General features: G+C 40.1%; 1 protein-coding gene across 2 annotated transcripts in view; it reads left to right on the top strand.

Moving 5' to 3' along the window:
* Positions 1-23,295, top strand: part of megf10 (multiple EGF-like-domains 10) — a 61,873-nt gene that overhangs the window by 17,758 nt on the left and 20,820 nt on the right. For both annotated transcript variants that reach the window (XM_035953712.2, XM_023281951.3), the window contains exons 5-8: positions 2,059-2,151; positions 20,647-20,893; positions 21,540-21,660; positions 22,336-22,472. In XM_035953712.2, the coding sequence (XP_035809605.2) occupies positions 2,059-2,151; positions 20,647-20,893; positions 21,540-21,660; positions 22,336-22,472 (598 nt within the window). The remainder of the gene's footprint in view (positions 1-2,058; positions 2,152-20,646; positions 20,894-21,539; positions 21,661-22,335; positions 22,473-23,295) is intronic.

Raw genomic sequence — 23,295 nt, 5'->3', positions numbered from 1 at the left:
CCACCCCACACCCCCCCACACCCCCTCCCTAAATCGAATAACTGTTACTAGTTGGAAAGACAAAATTGTGTCGTCTACACGTGTCGTCATTACAATGACTGGTCTCACTTTCCAGCTAGCTGCTGGTCCCTGACATCTCTCTCTGTCAGCAGCCAACAGGCAGTAACAGGTGTGGAGCCACGTTGCCCACTGGCAAAAACAACAACTGTTGGTCAGCAGAGACAGTAAAGCATTATGTTAACACAGCCTGCTGTTAATGGTGGAAGTAGCTGGTGATGTCGAAGGCTCAATATCTGTGTGCTTTGGTTAAGATGGAGACCACAGTTAATGTGCCCGGGGAGTTCAGAGGGGAATTTGTTGTGATGAGAAAAAGCTCCGTTGTATAAGCAACCATCACATGCTGCTCTGAATCACTGAGCAGCTAGACAGCACGCTGCACGAAGCGGGATTTGCCAAACACTCCAGGCAACGTGGCCTTTCAAGACAGTAGTCAGATAGGAAAGGAAATCAAATTGATTAAGGTTAAATTTAGTCCTTGTTATCTGTGTGGATTCAACTCAATGCAACTAATGTCTGACAGTGAAAAAGGGAGCAACTTCTTCTTCCTTGCCAGGATGTTATTGTCACTCCTTGTTAGTGTTACTGGCAAAAAAAAAAAAAACTGCACAAAGAACATTTGTGTAATAATGTGGGAGGCTCAGTGGTATCATTGCTACCATAAGCAGAATAAGGTATCCATGTCAGTTTTTGACCCGTTTTCTCCCTACCTTGATGTCCAAACCATCTACACTGTCTGACTGACAAAAGGGTGTTGATCTGCCAGATGACTTTTGGGGAACTTTTAAGAATTTACAAGCTGCTACATTTTATACTGGTTTAGCAGATGGCGAAAGTGGTATTATTTTTGATAGTGATAGCATATTTTAGTCACTGTGGAGGGGTGCACTCCAGACCCAATTTAACATCTGGTGGTAGCAGTGAAAATAAATGGTGGCTTTGATTGACTGGAGACTCATGATGGCCTCAGCTGTTTCTTTGTTGCTAGAATCATATATTGCAGGTACAGCAGCCATGCAGCTCATAAGCAGCAAGCTGCAATGCTCTGTGTGTTCTGACACCTTTCTATCACCGCTGGCATTCAGGATTTCAACCATTTGTGCGACAGTAGCTCTTCCGTGAGATGCACAAAAGTTGCCACTGGGTGCCCTTGACCCTGTCCCTGGTTTATCGGTTTAGCGGTTGTCCTTCCTTGAACTGCTTTTGGTAGGTACTAACCACTACATACCAGTAACCTGCAGCACCCCACAAAACCTGCCATTTATTTCTGATCTAATCCAGTCATCCAGCCATCACAGTGTGATCCTTGTCAAAGTCAGAATCAAACTGCCAGCCTTGCAAATAGTGGACAACCCGCTCTACCACCTGGACCACAATGTAGAATAGGCACTCACTGCATTTTTCTGATCTTTTTTAGCTTCCACATGGACTTCATTTCAATTAATTAAATTTGACATCTTGCAGTAAAAACATTTGTAGACGTAAGAACAAGCAGGCTAAAAATCCCCTCAACAACTTGCTTTTTGGAAACAATGTAGCTTTTTTTTTTCTAAACAAATGTGTTTGGATCAGAAGACAGTGATTATGACTTTTTTCATTTAACTTTTATTTTACAAGACAAAATATTGAGAACAACTTCTTATTTACAATGACAGCCTTGCAAGTGCCAGAAGATACTTTGAACAGGACGAGGGATGAGGGAACTGGAGCAAAATACTTTTAAGTCTAATCTTATTATGGGCTCAATTAAGGCTTTCGAATATGAAGTCAAGTCAATTCGTCAGACTTGGAAGTGTTTAGTACACCTTGTCTCACAACAGTCCAAATATAGTGGCAAGTCCCAATTTTCATGTCACAGATCAGATTCATGTTTTATTATTTCTACAGCTCTGTTAAAGGAAAAGTAGAAATTAACTTGTAGTTATTTAGCCATGCATGACTACGTGTAATGTAGATATGTTTGCTGTTATTTTATGGTCTTCCTTTCTCCTTCATATCCAGCTCACTGTGAAGAGAGCTGTATTCATGGCCGTTGTATGGCACCCAACACCTGCCAGTGTGAGCCGGGCTGGGGAGGTTCCAACTGCTCCAGTGGTAAGTCTTCCAGCTGCTGCTGTCTGTACGCAAACCATGTCTTTGTGTGTGTGTGTGTGTGGCGGGTTTTCTGTGAAAGCACTCAGAACTCACAAGAGAAAAAACAGACTGGTATCGTCTTACTGACTGCTACACTGTGCCACACCAGACTCACAGTCACACACCACAAAAGCAAAACACTCTGGCTAGGGGTTTTTTATACATATTTCTCCTCAAGTGCAGTTAAAAGTAGTAGTACAAAACTTCGTTACTCATACTTTGCCAACTATTTCAGCTCTGGTTTAGTCCATACAAAATCAGCCAAGGAAGCTGAGAAAAGTTCCCACCTGGATCCCTCAGAATAAGCCGATTTTTTGTACAATAAATTTACTATATTTAATTAAGCCACAGAAAATTTTACCCTCATACTATAAATGTTTTTCAAGTTACAGGCCTTTTGAAGTATAAAGGGATGGATCAAAATTTCCTCACAACTTCATTAGTAAAGTAGAAAGACGTGAAATTTTCAGGCTTTATAAACTGAAGCCACTCCAGGTGTGATAATCTAAAGTCAAAATCTCATTTTTGCTCAGACCGATTATTTCTAGAACCAAGTTTGAGCCATCAATATTGGGCGATTAATCATAATTTCAATAGTGAAACTGCATCAGTTTAATGTGGCAAACATTGGTACCGTGGGTGTGTTATCTTTTCTGATATTTCAGAAGAGAAAACTTCAAAAAGTGCATTTTCTGTTAATCCCTTGTGCAATAGGTGTTTTTTTTTTTAGAATGACATGAGAAGTCAGATATCTATCTCATGTATCCAGTCAAGAGGTATTTCCTACAACTAGTGGTCAGATTGCTGTAGAATGTACTGTAGAAGTTTCTGTTCTCTCCAGGATGACCTGTGATGAAACCTAATGGTAACCTTCTACTATCATTCCATCCTGGTTTCTATATGTTCATCATAAATATATTAACATAAGCTTTTAAAGGCCGGTTATAATGTTTATTGTCAGAGACCCTGGTCTACCAACACTAGCTCTCATTTTATTTTATGACTTGTGTTATTATTTATCTTCAGTAAGCTAACTTCATTACTTGGTTGAAGTAAGTTTTACCCAAGAAATCAACTGCCATCTCAAGGACCAGACCTTTTTAGGTGTGTTTCTTCCACACAGTGCCTGGTAGAAAGTGTTTTTTGGCATGCAGCCTGTTCATTATGGAGTTTTCAGAGGTATTTCTTGTCTTTGGTTTGATTTTAATTTTAGAGATCACACTGAATGGAATGATGCAAAAGCAGCTGTCAGTTCTCTTAAAGAGGCTCAGAATTATAAAAAGGTAGTTAGTAAAAACATCTCTAGTGATTCATGCGCAGATATTTTTTTCATATCTTTTGACTGGGTGGGGCCATATTTGTCAAATATCCCATGAAAAAGTGTCATTACATTCTTAATGTGATGTATTGATTTTTTAAACATGATGTTAAGAGGGAACAGTGAGAAATTAGCAATGAAAAATATTAAGAACACAACTTTCAAACCATTAAGTGGGCAGAGGTTTTAGCCGTCTTCAGTTCTAGAAGTTTTTTCTTATGTTTAGACAGTGTTAGCTAAGTGGTTAAACAGAATCAGGACTTAAAATATTTAGGTCTTCCCTTCAGTTGAATTCAGAGTGAAAATATAAAGAGAGAAGTCCCCATCACCAAGCATATATTCTGTTTTGTGTGTCACTGAAACTTACCCTGAAAGACAAAAATAAATGCTCAGCAGTTTAAATCTTTCACTTCTTCCTTCTCTTTACCTTTCTAACACATTCAGTGACTTTATCTGTATTTTGGTCTTATTTGCGACAACGAGGAATTCTGACAATATTGAACGATCTATGCTTAGAACCGACTTTCTGTACCAGCGTAGGAAATTGTCTCATGTACAAGTTCACAAACTGTCCGAGGCTGGAGTGAACAATGTTTTTGTTTGTTTGTTTTAGTTAAAACAGTACAGTATTTTCATTGCTGAACTTTATTTGTAGTTCACAAAATAGTCGAACACAAGAATTGAAGAACCTGGTTTTTGAGGTGTTTAATATCAACTACAGTTTACAGACAGTTGCTTCTTTCCAATGTTGCTGAGCCTCATGGGTGTTCGTAAGACTTACAGTCATGACATAAACCTGTAGTATACATACAATTTCAGGGAGACTAATATGGATTGTTAAAGAAATTGTGACTGAATATGCATTGGACTTTACATGCCATAGAGGCTTCAAAGGAGTGTGCTACAGATTATATACAGTTTAGTGGCTATGATTAGTCATTTTCAATCACGCACAAGGAGAACATGCGAACTGCATGCAGAAAAGCCCTCAGCCAATCAGCAGGAACCTATAGCTGTGAGGTGGAAGTGGTATTCACCACTCCAGACAAAATTAAAGCCAGAAGGAACACCCTTTGGCTTTACAGACAAGGCAATGAATAATGATAAGGATAGCGCTTAAGGGATATTTGTGAGAATGTTGAAATACAGTAAATCTCTCTGTCCACTTTACCAAGACAGAACAGCAACTGGAAAAAGTCCAGCAACGATTTACATTTTAACTTCAGCTGATGATGTGAAAGGCAGTAATGCCTGAGTAGTGCCAGGCAGCATCTTCGTTTGAGCCTTTACCCTTTAGTCTGTGAAAGCCTGTGTCTTTTCTTTATCTTTCTTTTTAATAAAAGTTATTCCTTGTAGTTATTTGCAAAGTAGAGAAGATAACCAAACAGGGATTAGTGTTTAATTTACACAAACATTTTGCTACTTGTGTGTTGCTGCCACACCAAATTTTAAACTGATAGAATGGTTAGAATCAACACTAAAATGTGTGTACTCTCTGCCTGTTTGTACTTTGTGGCGTCTCTTTGATGTGCACAAATGGTTAGACACAAAGCTCTGGAAGTTCAGCCTTTGTTTCATGTAAGCCTACATTTAGTTTCACTTCATCAGTTGACACTTCAAAGGCGCCAGACGTCAGACCAACAAATGTCTTGAGGCTTCAATGTTAGTGCTGCGTTTCTAAGAGGAGAGAGAAGCCCCACACACTGCCCTTTTACTTTTCAGTAAACTTTATTGGAAATACAATGTTTTGGTCTGTAGACATTCATCAGAAAATAATCTTGTTTTTAGGTTTAGAGTTATATCTGATGAAGATCTAAGGACTGAATTGTTTAACGCACCTAAAAGGACAGTGTGCAGGACATTTCTCTTCCCTTACCTATGAATATTTCCTCCTACAGTCCTCTCTACACAAAACTGTAGATATGCATTAACCTTCATGGTCAAGTGCTTCATATCTGCCACAGATGTAGCCTGAACTCATCAGCACATTTAAACTGCTGTTTGTGTTTTGTGCCTTTAATAACTACCCGTTAAAATGTCAGCTAGTTTGTTTTCAGCAAATTTTCAGTGTCCACTCGGTGTCTGTAGAAGGTTTTTTTATTTCTGCTTATAAGGCTGTGAATGTATCTCCAAGCAGGAGACCCATAGGGTGTGCCCTGCTGTCCTTTGTTTCAGCTTTAATGAAGGAGCTTATTATTGTGTCAGGGTCCAAGAGCTCTACAGGGCCTAACTGTGCCACATAGCACTAATCTATATTAGGAACTTTTGCTTTTAAATAGGAGCTTAATGAAAGTTTGAATGACTTGGACATGTGATCTTGAGTCATGGAAAAAAAAGTGTCAAAAATGGGCCTGGAAGTTTAAAATGACTATGCTGAAATAATGTGGTGGGTTATGTGCAGTATTGCCATGGTGTTTTGACTATCAGTGTACATTGGCTGAGTTGCGCCACAGGAAGTCTGCGTTGTCCGTTTTCAAATTAAAATCTCATTCATGCATCTGTTTCAGTTTAGAAACCTTTAAAACAATTGTAAGCTTTAACTTACTGAGTTGTACTAATTTCTTACTGTGCACATGTGATGCCCCCAAATTGTTTTCCAGTTTTAGTGTTGAATATTGACTTCTAGAATATCTCTGAACAGTGTCCTTATACTGTCCAGCTCTCATAATCCAGATCAGACTTGGTTTAGATGATGAAGATATTGATATATTTATATGCCACTTTCAGTTTTCTGCTGTGTACTCACAACAAGCCCAGGACTCTATTTTTTGGAATTTTCGACCAGGCAAAACACCCATCCATCCACCCATCCATCCATCCATCCATCCATCCATCCATCCATCCTATAGCTATACCTGCTTCAACATATGGAGGGTTACTGGGGACTGGAATTTATCCTAGTTACCACTGGGCCAGGACAGGCTGCCAGTACATCACAGCACTAACACAAAGAGACAGACAGTCATGTGCACTTACTCTCACACCTACAGCCAATTTTGAATCAGCAACTAGCCGAGGATACATGCGTTTGAACTGTGGGAAGAAGCCAGAGCCCCCAGACAAAACCCACGCAGGCACAGGGAGAACATGCAAACGGCACACAGAAAAGCTCTGGGCCACCTAGCAGGACCCTCTAGCTGTGAGGTGAAAGTGCTAATCACCGCCCCAGACACGATGAAATTAAATCCAAAAGGAGTACCCTCATAAGGATAATGGATAGGGGCTATTTGTGAGAATGTTGAAATACAGTAAGTGTCTTTGTCCCATTTACCAGGGCAGAATAGCAATTGGAAAAAGTCTTGCTACAATTTACATTTTAACTTCAGATGACGGCATGAAACACAATAATGCTACATCTATTTTAGTTTGAGTAGTGCCAGGCAGCATCTCCTTGTCAGCCATCTGGACATGGAAAGCCACGTTTCCAAAATGACACTGGTAGGATGCATTATAATGAACCCAGCCCTCGACCAGGATCGCAGGTTAACTTTCTGAGTAGTAGCAAGATCATTTTTTTTTTTTCATTCATTATTAGTTTAGCTCTACACATCAGGTTTGTTGATAATAAAGTATGTCCTTTATGGTCTTAGTAAGGTAATGTTGAGCCTATTAAAACTTTTCCTGCTATTGTGACTTAATCAGGTTCCCATAAATTTACAAAAATGTTACTTGAGCTACAAAGTAAAAAAAAAAAAAAAGTTTGTTGGATCTATTTTCAACAATCCTATCTGATGACAAGTACATATTTTTTGAATTGTTTTGTAACCTTAATGTCTCCCTTCTCTGTTATCACTGATCTGACCCTCTGGAACAATATTCAGTTCAATTCAATTTTATTTATATAGCACCAATTACAATTCAGATTGTTTCAAGACGCTTTACAGAACCCATATGCCTGAACCTCCACAGCAAGCCCAAAGGCGACAGCGGCGAGAAAAAAACTCCCATTTAACAGGATGGAACCTTGAGCAGAACCCGGCTCATATGGGGGGACCCATCTGCTGCTGGCCGGCTGTGTTGAGACCAGCCCAGTTACCTTACAGCTCACTAGCAGGCTGAACGCTAGACAGATTCCTGAGCAGTTATTATCTGTGTGTGACAGAGCAGCTGAAAGACATTGTTCATACAGTCAGGTCCATAAATATTTGGACATTGACACAATTTTCAACATTTCCACTCTGTGAACCACCACAGTGGATTTAAAATTAAACAATCAAGGTGTGCTTGAAGTGCAGACTTTCAGCTTTAATTTGAGGGTATTTACATCCAAATCGGGTGTAGGAATTACAACACATTTTAGATGTGCCCTCCACCACTTCAACTCCGTCTAAGTGTTTCTGTGAGAAAGCAACAAACATAGATGTATGGAGCCAGTGACTACAGCATTCACCCACTCTTCATTCATAACCCCTTCAGTAAGATGTATTTAATTTCCCCAACAGTCACAGAAGACTCTAATGTGTTGACTGCATTAAACAGGTCAGTTGGCCCCAACAATATGTCTGAGGATGAATTTGGGGACCAAGAGCAGAAAATAGGGGAAGGCTGTGTTGAGGGGAAAGAGGGACAATAGGAGGAGAAAATCATGTGGTAGGAAATGACCTGGGGCACTGAAGCTTGTGATTTAGTACACATGATAACACCGCAAGACTCTCAGAAGGATTCAAGTTCAACTGTGAGAATAGAGCAACAACAACATCATGTACAAAGTCTATAGGTAATAACCTCTTTTTTGTATTTTAGTAGCCTTCATTTAACTTTGTTAAACTTTTGTGACCTGTTAGGAGGCTTTACATGGCAGTCACTGGTCCTTATGGGTCAAGCTCAAAACCCGCTGCATGCTAGTAATAAGATGCTATTAAGTTGCATCATGGAAAATGGTGCAGCTTCACAACACCTCATTAGTCATTCCCTTTCTATAAATACCTGTTTAAATGTCACACCTTGTAGCTCAGATTTTCAGTGACAAATTTGTTGTCTGAAGCCCAAGCTAAGATCACCCTGATGACATCACTATGACATAATTATCAGATTTGGCAAAGATATTGAGCAACAGAAAACATTACACAACTAAATAGTTCTAAACATGACAAGTAAACTGATCTTAAAATGTACAGCTGGCAGAGGTTTCCTATAATGATTTTAAAAAATCATTTTTCTTTTTGCTGACACTAAGGAGGACATTTTGCAGTGTCTACTGAGTACTATAACTACTTGAAAGTGCAGCTTGACGAGCAGCTTATTTGTGGTGCTTTCTCTTCTTTTAAAGGCAGTATCCCCTATGTACAGACACTGCCTAATGATTAGAACACGCTATTGTAAATTGACAATTGAAAACTTTGGGGTGAGGGCACATATTCTTGCTCAATATGGGAACTGGAGGAATGCTGCAGATGTTTTTTCTCAGTGGGAATCCTCCACATTAGTGTGAAAGGCGCTTTCTGTTCCCATGGGTAGGCCATTCCTGTTACACTGAATAATCACTAAAAAGATGGAAAAACACTGTGGTCTCAATCCCATCACAGTGTTGAGAGTCAGAGCTGAGCCAGCTCTCAACAACTGGAAGCTCAAGTTACTGACTCACAGCTTTTTCTCTACTCTACCAACTCTTTTCCCTTGGAATCTCTGTTGGTGTGAACTGTTAATGGGGGTTTTACATTTTTACGATTTTAATGAATCCAAATCATACATTTATTTCTAGTTTTACTGACTACAGTTGAGGATGAGAACTCTGGATAAAATCATGAGGTTTTAGGGTTTTTTTTTCTCCATAAACGTACTGTACAGTAGAAAAAAAACATGAGATCCTGCATCCAGCCTTGTGACCAAACCCTGGCACAGTGCAGTCTTTTTTTTCATGGCTGTCTTGAATAGGCCGAAGAAAGGGAACAATCTGTTCTCAGGGAAGCGGATGAGGAGCCCCAAGCTGCTGGAGTTTGGCCTTTCTTCAATCTAGGTCAGGTTTCACAAAGGTGCCAGGATGGCAGACTTGAATGCCATCCTGTTTTTTTACATGTGCATCTTAGTGTCTCTAATCTCCGCCTCCTCTTTGTTGCTTTCCCCTCCCCCTTCAGTCCTCAGCACTGTTTCTCATACAGGGCCAGACTGCATGAGGAAAGGAAAGATGCACTTTTTACCAGGTCAGAGTGAAGAGTGCTAATGCAGGAGGAATAAAAGGAGCTATTAATTACTTGAGCTACTGAATGGTGGAATAGTTGGTGATGGCTGTGTTAGTCTATTATAATTCTGTCTGTGGGAGGAAACCGGAGTACTCAGAGAAAACATGCGCAGGGAGAACAGGGGTCTTCTAGCTGTGAGGGGACAATGCTGACCACTGAGCCCCATGACTAGCATATGATTCTTGTATGCGAACCGGCCTGGACCTGGGTGACAGTGCTAACCACCGACCCACTGTGCAGCCAGTAATGAAGATAATAATAATAACAATAACAATTATAAAAACAAAAACAATATTGTTAACAATAATAATAATAATAATAATAATAATAATAATAATAATAATAATAATAATAATAATAATAATAATAATAATAGACTCTATTTCTTTAGCGTCTTTCAAAACTGGGGTTACAAAGTGCTTCGCAAAGCACTCAAATACACAAAGCATTAGATAAAATAAAAATTAAAAATAAACCATAAAAAGACCAACACCCAAGCATTAAAGTTTGAATTAAGGTTAAATAATTTTTTGTCTGTACAGGTGTTTTTTTTTATATATATATAGCTCTTTAAACTGAGGAACTGACTCTAACTGAGTGTTGGGGCAAAAACAGTGAAAGCACAGTCCCCCTAAGTTTTAAGTCTGGATCATGGGATGTCAAAGATTAGCTGGGTTTCAGATCTCAGGAGTCAAGTGTAGAATATGGTGTTAAAACTTCCAATATATAGAGAGGTGCCAGACCGTGTGGAGATATAAAAATGATCAACAGAATTTTTAATTGAAGTCTGTACTGAATGGGAAGCCAGTGTAGTCGCACCAAAACTGAGATCATATGTCCCCTGCACCAAGTATTTGTAAGAACTCTTACTGTGGAGTTTTGAATCAGCTGTAGCCAAGTGACTGTTTCGTTTTTGAGGCGGGTGAATAAAGATGTCCATTATCAAATCAAATCAAATCAAACTTTATTTATATAGCACTTTTCATACAGTTAAAAATGCAACGCAAAGTGCTTTACAACATTAAAAACATTAAAAACAAGAAAACCCGTCCCTCCCTCCCTCCCTCCCTCCATATATACATATATGCACACAACTGCAGGAGCACGCACACGTACACACGTCCATACGTCCACACACACATACATACACACACACACACATACATACACAGACACACACACGCCCACAGACACACACTCCCACCACTGACAGTAGGGAGACATGGCATGGCACTAACGATTGTGGAAAACGCCTCCAATTGGGATCGTCCACACTGGGAGGAGCCACAGGCCATTAGTAGCCCAGGTGGGAGAAAATGAGGGTGTGTGTAAGCTGCTCAGTTATGTTTCTGGGGAGAATTGGTTACATATTTCTAAGTTGTATGTGGCATGATTGGACATGAGGTAGCGATTGAAGAATTTTGAAGATTCCTTGCTGCATGTGTTATATTGGTTGTAAGTGGTCCGAGGTGGGGGGTAATATTGTGGGAAATGTGGTTGGGACCAATAGGTAAGACTTCAGTTTTATCTGTGTTTAGTTGTAGGAAGTCAGCTGCCATCCAGTCATTAATTGCAGTGAGGCAGTATTGCAGAGAGTGTAGATTACCTGAGGTAAATTATATGTATAACTGGCAGTCATCAGCATAGCAGTGGTAGGAAACGGGTGAAATTGTGAATGATTTGACGAAGGAGCAACAGATACAGACTGGATAAAATTGGTCCAAGGACTGAGCCCTGAGATATAAGGGCGGATGAAGATGAGTAATTGTTCACTGTGACTTTGAAACTCAGTTTAGTATGATGAAAGCTAAAGCAGTTCCACAGATGCAGACCCAGTTCTTGAGCCTTCAGTATTTTATGGTCTACCGTGTCTGTAACGGGAGTCTGGGAACCCAGGCGCAGAGACAGGTGAGGGCTTAAAAAGACTTTATTTAATAAGAGGATGAAACTGAAACCAAAATAGAATGAGGAAACTAAACTGAGGGGACAATAACCAAGCTGACTGTCTAACAACTTTAAACTCAAGGATAGACATTATCTATATTAACAAAATGGCAGGATATAATTAAGCGGGAAATTACAAGCACAAACGTGATTACTGGTGAGGGGAGAGACAGAACTGAGGCTAATCAAACTTAATGCAGCTTCGTTCTAGCTCATGCAGGCACGAAGTCAGGCCAGTCATAAGGTTCTATGCTGTCCAATCGTGCTCGTAGTCAGTTTACTCCTCCCTATTAGTACACCTTATAACTTAGGCAGCGTTCATTCATTTTGCCCACTCTGTAATTTCCATATCACTGCTGCTTCAGCCTTCACCGGTCATCAGCCTTCTACAGATAGGAAAATCATTGCTGACGTTCATCTCATCTCCATACATCCCTCGTACAGGTTATAAAACTCAGTGTTTGGACATTTGTTCTTAACTTCTGACTGTGATCATTCCCAGGCTGGCTCATCCCCCTTTCATGTAGGATTGCAGCATTGTCAAAGCAGGCCAGCCTTGCAGATGTTGATGACGTCCTAAATCTCGAGCGTTGTCTGGAGCGTCATCACTTGGGAAAATCCCTTCATCCTCCTCAGACAATTTCAACATCCAGTACAAGCTTCAAGCAGACAAATCCAACCTTCACATGGTGTCAACCATCAAAAATTTTGATTTGTTTTGGCTACTTCAGTGCATAATTTCAAATCCACATCAGAAAATGTTGGGTGTCCCAGTTCTGCCAATCATGTCGATTCACTGGCACCACCTCCTCTGGTAATATCCAGATCTGACCATCTAAATCCTAGGAAAGCCTTGTCCGGGCCTTGGTTTGCTCTTCTCCACATTTCATGCCAACAATGTGGACTCCCCAATAAGCTACACAACCTATTCCTTCTGCTCATCCTCTGCATCAAATGAACATTTCCTCTGCCTGAATGCAATCAATATTGCTCAAAGGACACGAAAAGTTCAAATAATACATGATCTGTGATGACTGCATGTAACTGGGCTGCCGTTTTGTGTTAGTTCATGAAGATTCAAAAGATATGCATCAAGCTTGACACCACTCATAGTCATATATTGCACATAGTATATGTCCTTTGTATCAAGTCAATATAATACTGCTTTGTCAGATGTTCATCTGTGTGCATTCTGTACGCCACTGATCCCCTGCATCCAGATGTGAAGGACATGCATGCTTGCATGAATTCAAAGGACATGCGTCAATGCTTGTCCCACCACATAGCCAGTTTATTCATTTCACAGACAGCGACTCTGCTCATCTACTCCAGTTGCAAGCGTTGTTTTGGGATTTGTGATCTCAGGGACAGTCACAGTGTGTCATTGTGACAAAGTGGGTGAGAACTCTCATTTCTCCTCGGCACTTGTCCCTTAGTACTTTAATGTTATACATTATACAATACGCAACATCCTTCTGTGTATTATTGCTTTAATTTAACCATGCTAATGTACCATTGCAGCACATACTATCCCGGATTTGTTTGTGTTAATATAATGTTACAGTTTACATCCAACATATGGAGGATTATAGGAAACCACACAGCCATAATTAGTATCAGTTATCTTTTATTAAGTTACAGGTCAGATGCGGTTGAATTGTTTGTTTCAAAGGTTAATACTGACCTTTCTTTGTTCCTTTGTTCTGGCTCACCATGCAGGACTAGTGTTTGGGGAGGTTTGGGTGTTGTGATGTCAGAGTGACATCACTGAACCAGACCAAATGGAGGGTTTTTTCCTTTCGATTAATGTTTCTTTTGTATTTAAAGGCATCAGTCAGTTTTGCTGTTACGTGTTTAGCTTTCAGGGAGATATTTGTAAACACCTACAAGTTTGTAGTGTATACAATGATGCTGTTTACAGATTTGTTTGCGTTGGTTAAAGAATAGGTCACCATCCTGTATGATGGTAGAGGTGAAGTAAGTGTCAATTGAATGTCCTATATAAAGGGTAGAGATTTTGCTGTCTCCAGAGAGAGGTGAGGCTGTGCTGCCACAATGTGATATTTCTTCTTTTTCAGTAGCTACAAGTTAATATTGAAATTATTTTTCTTTGGTTATTATTTTGTATTCTTTTCTAAGTTAAATTTCACATCATTGGAGAAGCACTGTAAAATAAAATCTGCACCTCTTTTGCACTCAAGAAGTCTGCTGAGTCTGCCTGCCTACCACCTTTCTTGATCATTTTGGCCAGGCTACTCTACAGTCATGCTTGCGCAGATCGTTCCAGAGCATCACTCAAGCAGAGTCATTGCCAAACACAAATGCATGTCAGTCTGAAATATATGGTTAAAATCTGATTAAGTGACCTGTCTGAACTACAAAAAGGGTGAAATAACAAAACCCTACGACATACTCTAACTGAAAAACAGGATGGGATCAAATGAAAACTAATCTGAATAAACTAAAGATACCTAACAAAACGGGGATACTCTCAGAACGGGGGGAACTAAACTAAAAGGGTGGACAGGGCCGCTCTGAAGGACGACATCTAGGCTGGTCTGGCAGGAGGGGCCACTTCTGAGCACAGCAACAGAGATGGAGCCCTTCAAAGAGCCAGGAAGTAGGCCGACGGCCCAAGAGAAGTACTTTAGGACATAATTGTACATCATATCATCTATGTACCACTCAACCCTCATTAGGGTCGCGGGGGGGTGGAGTCTATCCCAGCTGATTTAGGGTGAAGGCAGGGGACACTCTGGACTATCGCAGGGCTACACATGGAGACAAACAAGTTCACTCACAGTCACACCGATGGACAATTTAGAATAAACAAATTACCTGAGCATGTTTTTGGAATGTGGGAGGAAGCTGGAGTACCCAGAGAAAACCCACACATGTACAGGGAGAACATGCAAACTCCATGCAGAAAGATCCAGGCCCAGGCCAGGACGCTAACTGAGGATCTTCTAGCTGCAAGGTGAAAATGCTAACCACCGAGCCACTGTATGGTCCCTATAAACTGCTCCAGAATCATCAAATTGCACAAAGGCTGATAAGTATCAACACTCAGTGAAGAACACCAATGGTTGAAGTGAGTGGTCAACTCTCTGGCAAACTCCATGTGTGTCTGTCGACCAGAAATCTCCCAAGATCTACACTCCGATCAGTATGCTCAAGCACCAACTCATATGCTTCTAGTACAGCAGCTTTGACCAAGGCTGTCTGCCTGAGAGCAGAATACGCTTCCTGAGCCTTACCTGGTAAAACACACTGCTGGAGTAATGTACTGTTAGCATCAAGACCAGCTTCTGGTCTCAGCCACCTCCTCAAAGACAGAAAAAAACTATTTGGATCTCGTTCACTAAACTGAGGAACCAAACACAGGTTAGTGGACACAATAAAAGAATGTGTAGGACCAGGAGAATCCACAGGGATCTGACCCACAACACTCTCTAACCGTTAGAACCCTGTAGCTCAAACACAGCTGAAATCATCATTGTATCTCCGTCCCTCTAGTTGCCTCACCAGAACTTGACTGAACTCCCCCTAGTCTTCAGGTGATACCTGTGGTGGGTATTTATGCACCCAGATCCAGCAGGCCCGGCAGAGCAACCGAGGATCAGCGACTCCACCTACAGCCTTGGACGTGTCCCTAAGACAACTGCTCCAATCACTTTTTCACCACACTACCGAACCTCCCAAAGGACTCCAAGGGAATCCATCCTGAAGCCTAACCAGGGACAGAACAACAGCAACTGTGTAGCTACAGATGCAACAGAACTCAGACACATAATCACCAGCATCACAGCCTGGCAACATAAACTTTGTCTTCTGAACAAATTACAGAATTATTTTATACCCAACAGCTGCTTACTTTCACTCCAGAAAACACTTGCCACACATGTTGCTGTCTCCGAGTAACCAGAGTGCACAGTTTTTCCCAAAACGCTGCTTTAAACGAGGCCACACACAGCGTCACTCACTGACACCGCAACCACCTGTTCTCATTCAAAAGAAATCAGTCTCCGTCCACGACAGTCATCACCCAGCAGAGCTCCCTGCTACAGAAGTTTAAACTGGAAACCACTACGACGTGGACGAGCCCCCGTTTGTTCCAGCCTGGCTCAAAGACTGCAGCAAAAACAGAGACAACAAACCGTGTGGTGACTAAAAAGTATTTATTTGAACAAAAACAACCAAAATGTGCATTAAACAACAGAATCAACAAAAACCCCAATGCTGTTTTCTGTAGAAGTGCAGAGTGACTGTGAGAAAGGGGGAGGCCTTGTGTAGCTGAGCCACCAGGCCCAAGTGTGGTTCGATCAGCTGATGACCCTCTACTTCACCTCTGCAACAGAAAAAATGACATCTAGCTTCCTGGTGGAGGGTTGATCTAGAAAATATTTTAAATTTACATTCATTTCCACATCTGTGTAGTAATCCTGGCCACCTGAACTGACACACCACTTTATACAAACTAAAGTGGGAACTATTAAGAAAGAAGGTTAAGTTACCCCCTTGTTTATGAGCCTTGAACACAGTTTTGTTTTATTGGTGCTCATTACAGAGAAAAGTTGTTCATAAATGTAGGTATGTAGTCCCAAACATGCAATTCAATTAAATTCAATTTTATTTATATAGTGCCAGAACCCATATGCCTGAACCTCCAGAGCAGCCCTAAGGCAACAGTGGCAAGAAAAAACTCCCTTTTAACAGGAAGAAACCTTGAGCAGAACCCGGCTCATATGGAGGGACCCATCTGCCGCTGGCCGGCTGGGGTGAGAGGGATAGAGGAGGTAGAGGGGGTGGGGGACAAGGAAACATATAACACACATTGGCATACATACATGGTATGAGAAACATAGATCATACATACGAAGTGATGCATAATGAAAGCAGAGTGACTGGGGATATACAGAACAAGCCCACATTGAAACTGATTCATAGTTTACTGTTATGATGTAAGGTTCTGGCATTAAATGCACTGCATGTGTAGCTGGTAGTAAGATGCAAACAGTGTGTAGATGAGCATATCATGTATAGTAAGGACAATGCAGAGTAGAATGGTGGAAATGGGCAGCTGGAAGCAGTGGGCAGGAGGAAAGTGGACATGCTCAAAACTTTTGCAGCAAGGACTGTCAATTTGGAGTATCTTGGCAAGAGATACAGATAAAAGGCGTCCAAGCACATTGAGGCAAATTTGTCCTTCAATTGTGAATCAAGTCAGTTTTCAGGTTGGATTTCAACCAGCAGATGAGATGCCTTGACTATGAATGGCCAACGAAAAACTGCAAATTCTGTCTCACATTCACCCAAGACCTGAAACTCAAACTTCCGCAGCAATCCCGTAATCTTGTCGATCCATTTTTTTTTTTAACTATACACCCCTGTCCACTTTTCTTCTTTTAGACAGACATTTTGTGTAATGAGGGTGCCACACGTAGAATAAATTATAATAAGGATAAGGTACACTTGCCCTTTTTGGAACCCCCCATATCCAGACGTTTTTTACTGTCAGCTTCAGCATGAAGCGTTTGCTTGCTTGACAGTGATATGTGTGACCCCTAGTGGACAAATTTAAAATAGCAATTACTTTTATAGAAAACTTGCAGTTTATTTTCTCCTCTGTAATTTTCAAACTATGCAAAGTCATCCCACAGGCCAGATTGGACCCTCTGGCAGACCAGTTTTGACCCATGGGCCTAAAGTGACACCCCTGACCTGGACCTTGAAGAGGTCTCAAAAACCTTGAACATTTTTCAATTATGAGATAAACTTGATGAAGACCATGCCTTTTTGTTCTACTTTGCTATGTTTTTGTTTGATTTATTTACTTTTAGTGTACAGAAATTTCAAGATTCAAGACCTTTATGTCACAAACAGTTATACGCAGTATAATATGCAGTGAAATGTATTGAGCACTTTTTTTACTTCAGCACATCTAACATGGGGCACTGAGATTCATTATCAGATATGGTCTCCTTACTCACCATTGTGTACTCTATTCTTCTAAAGTTAGCTGGACATCTTTAAGTGCCTTACGTCTCAGTCATTGGTACTTGTTTATTTACAGAACCATTCTGGGTACTGTTCCTTCCTTTTTGTCTTGTCTTTTAACAAGGAAACATGGAAGTCACAGTCTCCGATCTATGGATACTCTGCAATTTGTCGTCCCCAAAGTACAGTCTGAACTAGGCAAGAAACATTTAGGTTTTCTGCACGTAATGCTTGGAATGAATTACAATCTAAACGTCAACTTCAAGCCCCTGTTAAACTGAACGAGTGTAAAATTCTGGTGAAATCCTTACAGTCTACCTTGTCTGTGTGCAAGTGTTGTATGTGAGCAACTTTTAATGTTGTTAATTTTGTCTGTTGTTTACTGTTTTTTTAATGTGACTATGCTGCTGCCCTCTTGGCCAGGTCTCATGACTGAGCTGAAGGAAAGGGCTTTAAATGAGTATGTAATGAATTTATATTGTAAGGATTACAAAACTGATTGTTTTTTTCAGTTTGTAGCATACAGTGTAAATCTAGCATTAGAGCAAAGATTTGACTTGATTTTCCTCACTTGGTCCTTTTAATTTCATGAATTAAACCATTGAATTACTTTGGTCAATGTGTTGTCATAGCAAAAATGAAAATACGCCCAAGTAATAATGAACTGGAAACAGCTGACTACAAGTAAACACTGTAGTTTATAAAGTCCTCGTCTGAAACTCTCAAGTCAAAAATCTCACTTTCCCTTGAACTTAATATAGACGTCCGTGATGTAAAATCCTGTAATGATAGGTCTTGCAGGCAACCTTCCCAACTCCCTGCTATTTCTACAGTGCCAGAGGGCATTGCTAACCTGATGTGTTCGCTACAAGATGAAAGACCTCTACAATAAACATGTGGTCCCACCCATTCTCAGATTTACCAGTTTACTTTGGCTACACATCATAAAGTTCTCATTGCAAGTGCTGATGGAAAGGCCAGTTACATGGCAAAGCTCACTAGTTGTGGGCTGATTACAGCTGAAGTCCAACAGCCAAAGGTTAATGAGGTGGGTTCACTTTGTAGCTTGCCTGGCCACATAGTAATTGAGCCTCTGGTTGCTTATAGATTCAAATGGTTTTCATGCTGGTGATGAGGTACAAGCTTTGGTTTCAGCCTCAAGAGTTAGTTCAAATCTGTTACTTAAATTGATGATGTGGTGGGATTCAGCTCACTGTCATATTTTTTACTTGGTTAAGGCCGAACTGTGTTTCATAACATATAAATAATGAAACATGGAACTTTTACAAAGCAGTATCTTCAGTTCAGAGCGATCAGTAAAATTTTGAGTGACTGATAGCTAATGTGAAGAGGTAAAAATGCAAGCATTTAAATTAGCTTAAAAAAAAGTTTATTTATGGACTTAGGATGCAGTCAAGAGTTCCAGTCATCCACGTAAAGGGATAATGAAAGCATGAATTTCTTTAGGAAGATCAGAAACTGATACTTAAGTTTGACTGTTGGACTACCATGGATACTTGAGTGTTAGCAAGTTTAGAATAAGAGAATTTTGGATTGATTTTTCTTACAGAAAATGGAAACTGTACCATCCCGGTCTTAACATCAGAAAGACAAGTCTTGAGACTGACTATTGCAGCAGCATCACCAGGTTTAAGGAAGACATACAATTGTGTATCTATTTTTTTTTTTTTTTAAAAACAACAAGATGGGGCAGTCAGAAAACTGTGACAGTTGGAATAACAAATTGTTTTTGTGTATTATTTATTTTATTGTTTGTGTGCTATTGATAAACATTGATTGATAAGCAATCAGTGTTTATCAATAGTTGACAAATATAAAATATCAGCTTGGAAAAACACCTATAGCCTCATCAAAGTATAGCTCACGTATCACCAGCATTTAAACACTAGTGACAGAGTCTTTTGAAACCTGGTGTAATTGGTTTTCCCATTGTCTTGGTCCCACTTAAAGATTAGGGTCACTATGTGATTAAGAATCAGTCCAGGACCAGTGTTTCCCTGGATGATAACTAAACAGACAGCAACGATGTTCTCAGTCCTAAACCTGTATCTTGTGTAAACAAATTGACATGGGGATATTGAATTACGTGCATTTAGATTTGGTGTAAAACAATCTTTTTTTTTTTTTTTGTTAAAAAAGGAGTCAGAAGTGAGAATACTTTCTACTTACTTTACATATTATGCCAGCATCAAAAATAAACTTTGAGCACTGCTCAATCTGCAAGTTAGAATTGTTAGTATTTAAAACCCAAGACAAACAGACTCCTGCACATCTATTTCATGGAACAGATGCAGAGGAGGTGACTGAGCATTTCCAAAAGTTTTAAATAGACTCCCACACACAGTCAAACTTGCAAAATCACATTATTCTCAAAGTGTCAGTATGACACTTTCATCAGGCAAAATGATGAAGGTCTAGCACCATAATCCATCCATCCATTATCTATACAACACCTCATCCTCTGTAGGGACGGGGGCTGGAGTCTATCCCAGCTGTCTTAGGGTGAAGGCAGGGGACACCCTGGACAGGTCACCAGTTTAGCACAAAGCTACACAGAGACACAGACAACGACGCACACTTACATTTACACCGACGGACAAAATAGAATCACCAAAAACCTCAACATATTGTTGGGCGGTGGGAGAAAGCCGGAACAGCCGGTGAGAACTCCGCACAGAAAGACTCGGGGACGAGATTCAAGATTCAAACCCAGGACCTTTACAGTGCTAACCGCTGCTCCACTGTGCAAGTTAGACAATATGTGGGAATCTGTTTCAAATGTTTTGAGTATTTTAAATCCACAAATCACTTCACAATAAACCAATGCATAGCAGGTCCATTAGGTTTTGCCTGCATTCTGTTTCAAAGTGAGTGTAAGAATAAGCCCTCCTGGAGTTTGGCAACCAGTTCAAATTGTCAAATGACAACATGTGACCTGTTCTGTAATACCTCAAAGATAAACAATATCTTGATTATTCTCTTTCCTTCTCCCCTCAGCTTGTGACAGTAACCACTGGGGTCCACACTGCTCTAACAGATGTCAGTGCCAGAACGAAGCGCTGTGCAACCCCATCACTGGAGCCTGTATCTGCACTCCTGGATATAGAGGCTGGCGCTGTGAGGCTCAGTGTGAACTGGACACCTATGGCAACGGATGCCAACAGAAATGCCAGTGCCAGAATGGAGCTGCCTGTCACCATGTAACCGGAAAATGCAAGTGTTTGCCAGGATACACAGGACCTTTGTAAGTCCAAGGAGGGAATGTGTTGGAATCTGTTTACTGTTTCTGATCCCAACGGTGACATAAAGCAAAAGCTTAGTATCTATAGAGAACCACATTTAATGTTTGGGTAGCTATCAATTTTGTACTCTGTATTGCTCAATTGCAATGCCTCAATTACCTTTGTTTGAAAACAGAGCTCGAGCACATCTGTTTCAGTGGAACTGAATTGAAACAGGGATTCTCAGTGACTCGTGACCAAACAATATGACCTTAAAGGATAGTTGGTATATATGTATTTCACATATGGGATTGTTTAATTTTAAAAAATAATCTCATAACTCATTATTTTATTTACTAAGGAACTCATCTATGTTCAATAGAAAACGGTTGCACTGTACCTTTATGTAATTTTTTTAACCTTCATTGCAATTACTGCTAAAGCTGATTAATAAATCATATTAAACTCAAATTCCAAACATTTACTTTTAAATATAAGCACTTTTCTGATATTTTCTAATTACATATGTTGAGTTTAACTGTTGGCCAGACAAAACACAGTTTGATGGCAAAAATATTGAAATTTTGCAGTCATTCAACAAAATAAACTTAAACAGACTATTAGATCTTTAAAAGCAGACAAAATATGCTGTTTTCTTTTTCTTCATAGCTGTGAAGACCTGTGTCCTCCAGGCAAACATGGGCAGGAGTGTGAAGAGCGATGCCCCTGTCAGAATGGAGGAATGTGCCACCCTGTAACAGGAGAGTGCTCCTGTCCTGCAGGATGGATGGTACACACCCCAAATGTTTTTAAAACCTTTTTAAAGAATTGCGTTTTGTTACTCCCGCTCTAAAATGTGCTGAGACACAGTACATACAGCAAAAGAGCAAAATGAACTAAAATATGGAGTTGTTGATAAATACTGTGAGGTGCTATGGATTTAACAGTATTTAGCAGCAGACCAGACCTGGAAGAAGCATCAAAAAAAAGCAGACAATTTAATTACAGTTATGACATGATTGTTAGACATCCTAGTAAACGCTGATAACGTGTCTCCAAGAGCTGAACCAGAGAGAAAGTCATGATATGATACAAGGAGTGAGCAGCTCGTTTAAGATATAGAATTATATATGTTAAAAGGGGTCAACTATATAGACTATCTGGAACATTGTAGACATGCAAATTAAGTCTCCTATAATCAGTATCTTGAGGTCATGTGGCAGCAGCGTTGTCAGTTCTTGCTAAGGAACAGTTTGTTTTTGAAGTTATAGACTACAACACAGAGTTAATGTAAGTATCAATTTTGGGGCAGAAGATTTCTTACTTGTCTTGCAAATCAAACACAACATTTTTAAAAAAAATGCCACGGACTATAAAAAATACATGTACAAAGATTTGTGGTGTAAAAGCTGCACACATGATCAGCAGCTCTGATAATGTGTGCATTTTCCTGCTGTTGCTGCAGGGTACTGTGTGTGGCCAGCCATGTCCAAAAGGGAGATTTGGACAAAACTGTTTCCAGGAATGCCACTGTCACAATAATGGCATGTGTGTGTCATCCACTGGACAGTGTCTCTGCAGCCCTGGATACACAGGAGAACGGTAAGAGAAACTTTTACACTATAACATACATTGTTCAGCAGTTTGTATTAATAAAGCCTCCTTTTAAGGTGCTAAATCCTCAAGAATAGGGATTACCTGGAGGTCAAAGCACATGTTGCAGAATTCCTTCCTTATTCTATGTGTGAATAACGATAGATTTTAATGAATCAGGCTGGATGTTTGGGCTCATTGTCCTAATGCAAATTGAATATGGGATAATTAGAAGCATTCCTTTTGGCAGTGTTGTGACAGATTAGAAAATTCAGACATACAGTGGATATAAAAACTCTACACACCCCTGTTAAAATACCAGGTTTTTGTGATGTAAAAAAAATGAGATCGAGATAAATCATTTCTGCAGTTTTTCCACATTTAAAGTAACTAAAATAATGTGGTTGCATAAATATGCACACCCATGTGCATTACCCTTTTTGGGTAGGAGTCTATCAGCACGGCACATTTTGGCTTGGCAATATTTGCCCAGTCTTCTTTGCAAAAATGACCCATAGCTGTCAGATTTGGTCTGGGCTCTGGCTGTGCCATTCCAAAACTTTAATCTTCTTCTGGTGAAGCCATTCTTTTGTTGATTTGGATGTATGTTTTGAGTCATTGTCATGCTGAAAGATGAAGTTCCTCTTCATCTTTCTAGCAGAAGCCTGAAGGTTTTGTGCCAACATTCACTGGTATTTGGAATTGTTCTTAATTTCCTCCATCTTGACTAAGGCCCCAGCTCCAGCTGAACAAAAACAGCCCCAAAGCATGATGCTGCCACCACCATGCTTGTGGGTATGATGTTCTTTTAGTGATGTGCAGTGGTATTTTT

Source organism: Amphiprion ocellaris, chromosome 17, assembly GCF_022539595.1.
Source record: "Amphiprion ocellaris isolate individual 3 ecotype Okinawa chromosome 17, ASM2253959v1, whole genome shotgun sequence".
Taxonomy (NCBI): domain Eukaryota; kingdom Metazoa; phylum Chordata; class Actinopteri; family Pomacentridae; genus Amphiprion; species Amphiprion ocellaris.
Note: the sequence above shows the minus strand (reverse complement) of the source record. Positions and strands in the feature narration are given on the sequence as shown.